Raw genomic sequence first — 12500 nt, forward strand, 5'->3', positions numbered from 1 at the left:
ACAAGGATACCTTTCCTGTCGAAACCATCGATTATTTCTGAGAGAGACAAGGCTACTTCATGGCTGGGAATGTTGATGGTGGTGGTGGAGTCGGCTAGAAAGTGATGTGGAAATACAAAGGATGTCGGTAAGTCTGTAAGTAACTAATGAATATCATACGTAGAATGTGAAGGTACTAGAATGTGTATATGAATGTATGTTTGTACGGAAGTACGTACGTACGCATGTATGTATGTATTTTGGATGTATGTATGTATGTATATTTTATTCTCTGTATCCATTATCATGCATATATTTGCATATCTAGACATGTATATGTATATTTAAATGATAAATGGCTGGAAAGATTTAGATTTTAGCAGATCCCGTGGTGGCCTGGATCTGTAGTCTTCGAATCAGCTTTCTCCTTTCTGGTTTTGGGAAGCCTAACTTCTCGAGATTAGGCAGTGTGTTGCATATCCCTGTGCCCCAATAGATACAGATTACATGTTTAAATTTATACGTTAACTTATAATATAATAGGAAGTATAACTGGGACCATAGCACGGTTTTTCATTTTATCTATTTTCATTCTTCAATAATTTCTTTACTACTACTACTACTACTACTACTACTACTACTACTACTACTACTACTACTACTACTATTATTATTATTATTGTTGTTGTTGTTATTATTATTATTGCTGGTGTTGTTGTTGTTGTTGCTGGTGTTGATGTTATTATTACTACTACTACTAGTCTCAATAATATTAATACGCTAAACTTTTGTACGTACCTGTAGTGTGTGTCACACTTCAACGAAGGGGAAAAGCGAGAATGAGGAGAAGAGTGACGAAGTAAGAGAGAAAGAGAGAGAGATATTGAAAGAGAAACAGAGAGAGTGAAAGAGAAACAGAGAGAGCGAAAGAGACAGTAGGGGTGACAGGGTTCATCGCAAGAGAAGAAGCTACATACATACATACACTGTTAAATCAAAAGCAGGAAAGAAGAAGGACACAAAGGAAGTGAAAGAGAAAGTGAGAATGAAAGAGACAGTAGATACTTTAATCAGTAGATACGTAGACACAGCAAATATTGGATGTCAATTTCACTTTTGAAGACAACTAGAACAATTCCAGTCATTGGCAGAGCAAAACGTAGGAAGAAATAGAGAGAAAGAAAGGGAGAGAGAGAAAGAGAGGGAGAGAGAGAGAGAGAAAGAGAGAGAGAGAGATGAACAATTCGTTATGGTTTATCTTTGTGGTCTATCTGACACTGTCTGTTTGTCTGCCTCTCTCGCTAGTATGTGTTTGTGTATGTGTCTGTATGTATGTGTATGTATGCATGTATATATTCATGTATTTGTGTGTGTGTTTGTGTCTCCGTTTGTCCCAACACCACCATCACCACCACCACCACCACCACCACCACCATCACCACCACCATCATTACTTGAGAACTGATATTGTTGCGTTTACAAGATATAAGTCCAGGGGTCAATTTCTTCGATTAAAGAGCGGTGCCCTAGCATGACCACCGTCAAGTGACTGAAACAAGTAAAAGAATAAAAGATTACCAGAAAAACCGTTCCATACCACTCCTTAAAAAGTCCATTTCAATACAATGGCCCTTCTCTCTCTCTTTTACCACATCCATCTCTCTATCTGTCTGACTATCAGTCTATCTATCCATCTCTCTATCTGCCTGTCTATCTATCTATCTGCTTATAATCTTCCGTTGTCTCCAAAGCCTCACCCCAAAAAACAAAAAACAAAACAAAACAAAACAATGTTCAGTTATAAACAGCCCCCCCCCCAACAAAAAAAACCTCTTTTATATAAATAAGCAAGATCACTGTAATTTCACAGAATTATCTTTGACAAGTTCGAAAGACGAACGAAAGGGCTAATATATGTATAAAATAAATGAAAGAAGTTATTCCAAACGACGTTTTTTTCAATATTTAATTCTGTACATCACACGTAACACTCTGCACAAATATATGTATATGAATGTATATATGTATATATATATATATATATATATATATATGTGTGTGTGTGTGTGTGTGTGTGTGTGTGTGTGTGTGTGTGTGTGTGTGTGTGTGTGTATATATATATATATATGTTAAATCTCTGAACGAGGTGTTAACAGTAACTGCACGATATATACATATGTATGTATAATATTGATAAAGCTGAGGGTGATGATGATGATGACGACGATGATGATGTTTGTTTACTACTACAGTACTGCGTCGTTGCAGTACTGCACTACTGCGTCGTTGTTATTGCATTAAAATTCTGATACATTGTAGTAGTCGAGACGAACAAAACAGTGACAGGTTTCTAAAGTATGTTCTAAATGTTAAGTCAAGTGGAAAACAACAAAAGGTTGGTCTTAAAATAGTCAACAATTCTATTCTCAAAGTATTTCACACAACTCTCTCCCCTAAGAAATTAGCATTATTTACCTTTTGTATAGTGTTGACCCAATAAATATCACATGCACATACATTCATAATACATACATACATACATACATTTTTTGTAGTTGCCTTCTTTTTCTTGTTCTTGTTCTTGTTCTTGTTCTTCTTCTTCTTCTTGTTCTTCTTCTTCTTCTTCTTCTTCTTCTTCTTCTTCTTCTTCTTCTTCTTCTTCTTCTAATTCTTCTTCTTCTTCTTCTTCTACGTATTCTCCTTCTTCCTCCTCCCCCTTCCTCTCCCTCCTCATCTTTTTCCTTTTCTTTTCTTCATTTACTTAGTTTTCTACATCATCGTCATCTTTTTCTTGAAATTCTTCGTCGTGTCTTACTTACCTTTCTTCTTCATTTTTTCTACTTCTTTATTTTCATCTGCTTCTTCTTTTTCCAATCGCTTCCCCCTTTGCTATTTTATTAATTATTCTTCTTAAATTCATCTTCATTATCCTCACATTCATTCATCACAATCATCGCCATCGGCATCCGTGTCATCATCATCATGATCAGCCTCTCCACAATCTTGGCCACCACCATTATCCTCATCATCAACATCAGCATCACCATTATTATCCGTATGAATATCATTAGCACAAACAACTCCATCATCATCATCATCGTAATCATCATCATCATCATCATCATCATTATCATCACCACAGAAATAGCGTCATTACTATCACTAACAGAGTCCTCGTAGTTTTTACCGTTGACTACATATCCACTTCCTCAATCAACTCCATCACCACCACCACTACCTCCACCACGACCTCCCACACCATCACAGTCATCGTGACAACTACCATCACATACCCTACTTCATCATCATTACCATCATCATCATCATCCTCTTCGTTGTCATCATCATCATCATTATCAACTTCATCATCAATTTCTACTTCGTCGGCTCAACGTTTTATTCTTCACCTTTTTCAACTTTATATTGTCAATCTGCTTCATATTCTTCATATGCGTCTACGACTACTTTTCCGCTATCATCATTATTATCGAACATTCTGTCCCTGTCATCATCACCATCAACATTCCCATTAGGATTATTATTTCTTTCAATCTTTAACGGATTAAATTTGCTCGTCCTTCCCTTCACCATTAACATCCTGCATTCTCATAAAATACCGCAATCATATCAACAATCTTCTTCATCATCATTATCATTGTCATAATCGACAACAGAAACTTCACCACCATCATCATCATCATCAATACCATGTTCATCATCACTATAAACATACAAATCCCCATTCATCTGTGTGTATCAGTCCTTATGGATATTATGTCTGGTGTTTATGTTAAATAACATGCTTCAATACCGCCTGCACATTTAGAACTTGATCATTTATAAAATTCTTCTTGTTTCTTTACTTTTCTTTTCTTCTACTCATTTCTCATCTCCTTCTTCTTCTTCTTCTTTTTCTTTAACTTCTACTTCCATTTCAATTTCATCTCAATTTCCTCGTCTTTCTCTTCCTTGTCCTTCCTCTTCCTTCTCTTCCTTGTCCTTCTACTTCTTCATCATCTTCTCTCCTATATTTTCTCCTACACAATCTTCAGCCTCATATTTTTCTTCATATTATCCTTCTTTTTTCCACTCTTCTTCACTTTCTTCTTCTTCCTTTTCTTCCTCTACTTCCAATCACACTCTTTCTTCTCCTTCCCATCTCTTTATTTCTTTTCATCATTTTAGTTTTCTTCTCCATCTACATATTCTCCTTCTTCGTTTTCTTATTCTACTTCCTCTTCTTATTATCTTTATTCTTGTTGTTTTCATTGTTGTTTTTGTTCTACCTTTCTTCTTTTTCTTTCTCTTCTCCTACTTCGTATCTTTCTGCTCTTCGTCTTCCTTTTCTTCTTATTCTTTTTCTTTTTCTTTGTTCATTTCTACTTGCTCATGTTTATTTTCTATTTCTTCTATTTTTCGTCTTCTTCATATTTTCCTTAAACTCTTTCATATTCTCGTTCTTACCATTCTTCTTCATTTTCTTCTCCTTCATTATCAATTTATTCGTCCCCATCATCATTACCGACATTATTCTTTTCCTCAGCCGTCAACATTGTCAAGTTCATCATCAACCTTATCATTAACTTCATTCATTGCCACAGACTACCGCAATAAGTTCGCTTTATCATCAAATTCATTCATTACCATAGACTACCGCTGTAAGTTGCACAAACTTGAACGACATCATCATCATTATCAGCTTCCACAGAACAGTAATCAAATTTTCGTGTCTCCTATAGTCTAAGTCCTTACTCGAAATATGTTATATGTTGCCACAAATCTGTCCCATAAAAGTTCATTTTATGTCAATTTTATGTTCCAGGGATTTGAGGTATAATAATCTGAATGAAATCAAAGCTGAAACATTCCAAAACCTGTCCAGTTTAAAAACTCTGTAAGTTGAATCAGTCTTCATTTATAGTATATCATTGATGCTATATTTTTATATCCTTTACTTGATTATATGATCCTCCACCAGTTTGTCATTATTTGTAAAAGCCTGTTAAAGAGTATAATATATGGCATATAGGACAGTGTGTGACTATAATATATGGCATATAGGAAAGAGTTAGACTATAACATATGGCATATAGGAAACTGGGTGACTTGAAAGGAAAATGTTCTGTACATGCATACACATGCGTCTGTACGAGAAGTCGTGCATTCACATACGATTGTAACACGATGTGCATAATATGTACGGTGATTACCACTAGATCGATGCTAATTAACATCCTTAAATATCACTTGTAATTGTATATTTAGAAGAAGATTATTCATACACTAATTCTTGTTCGTCTTGTTCTTCTTCTTCTTCTTCTTCTTCTTCTTCTTCTTCTTCTTCTTCTTCTTCTTCTTCTTCTTCTTCTTCTTCTTCTTCTAATAATAATAATAATACTAATTATTATTATTATTATTATTATTATTACTATTATTATTATTATTATTATTATTATTATTATTATTATTATTATTATTATCATTATTATTATTATTATTTCTATTTCTACGCCTTGTCTCTAATCTACTTCCACTTCGTCATCATCATCATCATCATCATCATCACCATCATCATCACCATCATCTGTTTTTCTTCATCGTCTTCGTCTCCTTCTACTTCTTTCCCATCTTCTCCGTTTTACTCTTTTCTTTCTTTTTCAACTAATGTTTCTACATTACCGTCATCTTTGTTTGAAATTCCTCCTCTCGTCTTCCGATTCTTCTTCATTTTCTTGTTTCTCTTTTGTTCTTCTTCATTTCCACAATCGATATCAGCATCATTATCAGCATCACCGACAACAGAAACTTCACTACCAACATCATGAACATCAATATCATGTTCATCATCACTATAAACATGCAAATCCCCATCATTATCAGAATAATCAACATTAACAACATCAACCCCATCATTAGCACCAATAACATCTTCGTCATTAACACAACCACCATATATTCCTCTCCTTTGTTTCATGGTTACATTCGTCACTACTCGCCACCTAACGTTAACACTATCATCATCATCAACATAATCATAGTTGTAATCCACTTTTATTCTCATCCATCATCTAATTATTTACTCTTACTATTTAATATTCTATCACAAATAAGTTCCATAAATGTACTTATCTCAATTTTATGTTTCCAGGGATTTGTACAGAAACAATATCAAAAATATCGCAGAAGGAGCCTTCCGACATTTGTCCAGTTTAACAAGTCTGTAAGTTAAATCGGTCTTCTGTTATAGTATTTCATTGACGATATAATTCTAAATATGTAATATCTTCGCATCGATCATTTTACGCTCCCACACCTGTGTTTCCAAATATGTAATTTATTGTTTCTGAATGTCTGTGAATGTGAGTGCCAGTCTATTTCGTAGATTTCGGTTATATTATAGTGTGATACTTGAGAGAGAACATTAAGTGCATGCCTTTGTGCATGACTTTCTGTATGCATGTGTATATGCCAGTGTATTGAAGCCCGTGTGTGATACGGTATGTATATCCTCTACAGTGCTTGTCTCTACATAAACACTAAATAACAACCTTGATTAACCCTTCTAGAAGGAGATTTAGGAGTGGATTTGTGATGCACTAATTTTGAAAAATAATGTTTACTTGTTTCTGTTGCTGTTATTTTAATAGTAATTGTTGATGTTGTCGTTTTTGTTGTTGCAATTCTTCTTCTTCTTCTTCTTCTTCTTCTTCTTCTTCTTCTTCTTCTTCTTCTTCTTCTTCTTCTTCTTCGTCTTTGCTCCTCATCACCATCTCTACATCTCATTATACTTGATCATGTGCTTCATCTTTACGTACTTTATTTTCGCGATATTTCTTATCACTTTTGCACTACTATTTCTTCGCAACCATCATAATCTTAATCGTTGTCTTCTTTTTCGTCTTTTTTCCTCCCTGTCTCATTATTGTATCCTTCACCCCCTAATGTTATCACCATCATCAATTTCATCATGATCGTAATCTACTTTTCCTATTGTCCATAATCCAATTGTTTGGTCATAATTTACTATATTGTGTCACACATTTGTAACATGAAATTTAGTCTTAACTCAATTTTATGTTCCAGGAATTTGTATGGTAATAATATCAAAGTAGTCAAACCAGCAGACTTCCAAAGTTTGTCCAAGTTAACAAGTCTGTAAGTTAAATTAGTCTTCTTTATAGTATTTCATAAACTATATATTTCTAAATCTGTAATATCTCCCTTCTCTATTTTTAAACTCCTACAACCGTCTTTCTAAAGATGTGTTTTATTGTTTCTGGATACGTGAATGAGATTGTGGTCTTATTTCTGAGATTTAGAATATACGAGAGTGTGATGCTGGAGAGGAAACATTTAGTGCATTCATGTGTATGACTATATATGGATGAGTGTATGCCAGTATATAAACAAGCGTGTGTGTGATACCGTATTTAAATCCTCTACAGTGTTTGCTTCTCGATCAACAGAAAATAAAATTATAGTTGTATATTTAAGACGGAGTTATTCTTACACTAATTTTGAAACACATTTGAATTGTTATCGTTGTTGTTACTGTAGTTGTCATCGCACTCACCTTGCGTGCGTAAGCGAAAACAGGATATTTTTAATAACTCTTCTTTGTGTATCTGTGTATTGGAAAATTACTAAAAATGGTTGAACACATTCTCACCTCGCTTGGCAGAAATACTAATTGGGTGAGTGGCTTTAGATGATGATAATTTGGTTTCATTATCTTCAAGCATACATGAATCCATACATAGTTTTGTATGTGTATGTGTGTACGTGTGTTTGTGCTCATGTGTGTGTATGTGTGTGTACGGTGTCGGAAGTCGAGGTTTTCGTATATTTACAAGTTAAATCTTTACTTCACCAGAGTTGAGATAACTTTTATGTATGATACTTCGAAAAGTACAAAACATTGACCATATACAACTTCCGACAAGTCAGAGGTTATATGATTTATATCCTACAACGAACTATGGCACTTTTCAATTACCTGCTATCACTTAAAGACGTTCAAAACACTTATCAGATTCTATGCAACATTTTCTATAAGTATTTCGCTTTGTTCACTTTCGTTTTCATATGAATGGAAACGCATCTGCATGTGTATATACGCACCATGGTTTATCTATGCATGTAGACACTATGTATGTACTTATGTACATACATAGTGTCTAATAAATAGGAGCATATACTATGTTTGTACATTAGTACATACACAGATATGCGACTCGTTGCGTGTGTGTTTGTGTGTATGTGCGTGTTTCTGTACAGTTATAGATTTCAGGGGTTTTCATTTCTTTAAGAGTTGATTTCTTAATTTCAGCGGAGTATAAATATGTATATGTTGATACATTAAGAATATTAATATCGAACTACCAAATTTTCCGATAAGCAAGTGGCTATGTTATTTATAACCTACAACGAACTCCAGTGCGTTTGGTTCACTGCTCATTATTAAAAGACGTTCAAAGCACTTCTCAAAATCTATGCAATATTTTCTATACGTATTTCATTGTCTACACTGTCTTTTTTGGTCAGCTTCCTTTTCATTGTGTATGTATGCGAGTGGATTAACATGTGTGTGTTATTTTGTGGGTACGGTGTTTATTGTGTGTACTTTGTTTACTGTGTTTTCTGTGTGTACGGTGTATCCTGTGTTTATATTGTTTTATGTGTGTACGGTGTATCCTGTGTGTCCTGTGCTTTCTATGTGACGGCGTTTACTGTATGAACTATGTTTACTGTGTGTAGGGTGTTTACTGTGTTTATATTGTTTTCTGTGCGTACGGTGTATCCTGTGTTTATATTGTTTTCTGTGCGTACGGTGTATCCTGTGTTTATATTGTTTTCTGTGCGTACGGTGTATCCTGTGTGTCCTGTGCTTTCTATGTGACGGCGTTTACTGTATGAACTATGTTTTCTGTGTGTATGGTGTTTACTGTGTTTATATTGTTTTCTGTGCGTACGGTGTATCCTGTGTATCCTGTGCTTTCTATGTGACGGCGTTTACTGTATGAACTATGTTTTCTGTGTGTACGGTGTTTACTGTGTTTATATTGTTTTCTGTGCCTACGGTGTATCCTGTGTGTCCTGTGCTTTCTATGTGACGGCGTTTACTGTATGAACTATGTTTTCTGTGTGTATGGTGTTTACTGTGTTTATATTGTTTTCTGTGTGTACGGTGTATCCTGTGTGTCCTGTGCTTTCTATGTGACGGCGTTTACTGTATGAACTATGTTTACTGTGTGTATGGTGTTTACTGGGTTTATATTGTTTTCTGTGCGTACGGTGTATCCTGTGTGTCCTGTTCTTTCTATGTGCCGTCGTTTACCGTATGAACTATGTTTACTGTGTGTATGGTGTTTACTGTGTTTATATTGTTTTCTGTGCGTACGGTGTATCCTGTGTGTCCTGTTCTTTCTATGTGACGGCGTTTACTGTATGAACTATGTTTACTGTGTGTATGGTGTTTACTGTGTTTATATTGTTTTCTGTGCGTACGGTGTATCCTGTGTGTCCTGTTCTTTCTATGTGACGGCGTTTACTGTATGAACTATGTTTACTGTGTGTATGGTGTTTACTGTGTTTATATTGTTTTCTGTGCGCACAGTGTATCCTGTGTGTCCTGTGCTTTCTATGTGACGGCGTTTACTGTATGAACTATGTTTACTGTGTGTAGGGTGTTTACTGTGTTTATATTGTTTTCAGTGCGTACGGTGTATCCTGTGTGTCCTGTGCTTTCTATGTGACGGCGTTTACTGTATGAACTATGTTTACTGTGTGTACGGTGTTTACTGTGTTTATATTGTTTTCTGTGCGTACGGTGTATCCTGTGTGTCCTGTGCTTTCTATATGACGGCGTTTACTGTATGAACTATGTTTTCTGTGTGTATGGTGTTTACTGTGTTTATATTGTTTTCAGTGCGTACGGTGTATCCTGTGTGTCCTGTGCTTTCTATATGACGGCGTTTACTGTATGAACTATGTTTTATGTGTGTATGGTGTTTACTGTGTTTATATTGTTTTCTGTGCGCACAGTGTATCCTGTGTGTCCTGTGCTTTCTATGTGACGGCGTTTACTGTATGAACTATGTTTACTGTGTGTAGGGTGTTTACTGTGTTTATATTGTTTTCAGTGCGTACGGTGTATCCTGTGTGTCCTGTGCTTTCTATGTGACGGCGTTTACTGTATGAACTATGTTTTCTGTGTGTATGTGGTTACTGTGTGTATGGTGTTTACTGTGTTTATATTGTTTTCAGTGCGTACAGTGTATCCTGTGTGTCCTGTGCTTTCTATGTGACGGCGTTTACTGTATGACCTATGTTTTCTGTGTGTATGGTGTTTACTGTGTTTATATTGTTTTCAGTGCGTACGGTGTATCCTGTGTGTCCTGTGCTTTCTATGTGACGGCGTTTACTGTATGAACTATGTTTACTGTGTGTAGGGTGTTTACTGTGTTTATATTGTTTTCTGTGCGTACGGTGTATCCTGTGTGTCCTGTGCTTTCTATGTGACGGCGTTTACTGTATGAACTATGTTTACTGTGTGTAGGGTGTTTACTGTGTTTATATTGTTTTCTGTGCGTACGGTGTATCCTGTGTGTCCTGTGCTTTCTATGTGACGGCGTTTACTGTATGAACTGTGTTTACTCTGTATACTGTGCATACTTCGTTTTCTGTGTGTACGGTATTTACTGTGTTTTCTGTGTGTACAGTGTATATGGTGTTTACTTCAAGGTCAATACTAAGCAACATCTTGTAGTTGTACATTTAGAAGAACATTATTCATTCACTAACTCTGAAACTTATTCTTTCCTTCTTGTTGTTGATGTTGTTGTTGTTGCTGTTGTTACTGTTGTTGTTATTGTTGTTATTGTTGTTCTTCTCTGTTACCTTCTTTTCTTCTGGTGTTCTTTTCAGTTTCTCTTTTACATGCTTTCTCGATAATTTCTACCTTCACTATCATTTGCTAGTTTCCCTATTCACCCAATACACCTAATATTGAAATCAACTCTGCTGCCACCAACATCATTATCTTCGTCCTTGTTTTCATCACTGTCATCATTGCTGTCTTCATTGTTATCCTCCTCAATCATCAACATCGTCAATTTCTTCATTATCAACACCATTCTTTACCATGAAATACCTCCATCAGACGTATAATCTTTAAAGCCATCATCATCATCACCAGCAGGAACACCACCACCAGCATCATCATAGATATCATAGTCATCAGCACTATAAACAATCAAATCACCATTTTTATTAGACGTAGGAGTGGTTGTGTTGTAAGCAGCTTGCTTACTGCGCATGCATGGGTTGGTTGCTTCCATATTGAATGTTGTCAAGACGTGCTTTCGAGTGTGTCTTGAAGTGAAAACATTATGAAGACATGATTGTAAGGTAGGCATCTGTTTTTTTGTTTTTTTTGGTGGGAGGGATTTAGTGGGATTTTCTTGTTTGATATTGTTTTTCTTTGTTCAAATACGAAGTTCCCACTGGGTCCCGGATATTTGTCTGCCTATAGTCGCGCTAATTGACTCAGCTTTGAGAATTGTTGTTTTTGGGGCACATCCCGCCTCCAAAATTTGTTCATTTTAAGTGAATATTTTTTTCTCACTTAATTGTGAGGGCGTATTTCGCGTCCGAAAATCTGTTCACTTTGGTGAATAGCTTTGCGTTAAAAATTGTGAAAATTTCGAAGTTATTACAACTTCTTTTTACCAATTTTCGTGAAAACTGTGTGGCATTCCGGGTTCAAGTGGAGGCCAACAAGATTCTTTGCTGTATTTTGAACTGTAGGTTTTTGTTCTTCTGCTATCTTCCTTGTGACATTCTTTATTGAACTGTTTTCTTTTTTCTCCCTTTTTTTGTTGAAACTTTCTTTTGATTTCTTCCTTTCTTCCTTCCTTTTTGGATTTTATTATGAACTATTTTTGAACATTTTATTTATAAAAAACATGGCAATGAACAAAGACAATGTTTTGGCGTGGGAAATTGTCCCACCCAAACAGTAGTTACAAGACTTCGAAAAGAGTACCATGGTGTTGAGGACATACTCCAAGTCGATCGACACCATCGCCCTCTTCAATAAAATAGACATTGAGAAAGAGTTGGCGAAGTTTATGCCAACGATAAAGTTCATTTCCTGGGGTGTCAAATGTGCGACGGTGTGGTTGCTATTGACACCCCTGAAGAAGATCGCAATTTCGCGAGTGAGCCCGTAAAGATCGAAGAAATATTGTTTCTTCCCACATATTGTGGGAAAAAATTGATGAGAGCCTGGGTTTGTGGGCTGCCACCCTGGATAAAACCCGAATGGATCGAGGATAGTGTCTGCTGGGGTCTGGGTGGTAGCAACGCCAGGCTCTTGAACATTAACATGTTGCCTGTAGCTGATTGGGTCGGGTTGAAAGCTGTTTTGACCCTATGGACCAAATCAGATAAAGATCTGGTTTTGCAAGACATTTTTTTAAGAATGGCCGGTTCCAGGTATCCGGTGATTCTTCAGGGAC

At 35.8% G+C, this 12500-nt stretch overlaps 1 protein-coding gene across 3 annotated transcripts in view; it reads left to right on the forward strand.

Moving 5' to 3' along the window:
- LOC149130320 (uncharacterized) overlaps nucleotides 1-12500 on the forward strand; it is a 148204-nt gene that overhangs the window by 419 nt on the left and 135285 nt on the right. Inside the window, exons 1-4 of one of the 3 annotated variants that reach the window (XM_089345181.1) lie at nucleotides 1-127; nucleotides 4802-4873; nucleotides 6128-6199; nucleotides 7063-7134. The exon at nucleotides 1-127 is cut by the window's left edge and continues 419 nt beyond it. In XM_089345181.1, the coding sequence (XP_089201307.1) occupies nucleotides 105-127; nucleotides 4802-4873; nucleotides 6128-6199; nucleotides 7063-7134 (239 nt within the window). In that variant the 5' untranslated portion in view covers nucleotides 1-104. Of the gene's footprint in view, nucleotides 136-2215; nucleotides 2375-4801; nucleotides 4874-6127; nucleotides 6200-7062; nucleotides 7135-12500 lie in introns of those variants that run through there. The other 2 variants (XM_089345182.1, XM_089345180.1) reach the window with 2 other exon arrangements.

Source organism: Octopus bimaculoides, chromosome 29 (genome assembly GCF_046866305.1).
Source record: "Octopus bimaculoides isolate indiv1 chromosome 29, ASM4686630v1, whole genome shotgun sequence".
NCBI lineage: Eukaryota > Metazoa > Mollusca > Cephalopoda > Octopoda > Octopodidae > Octopus > Octopus bimaculoides.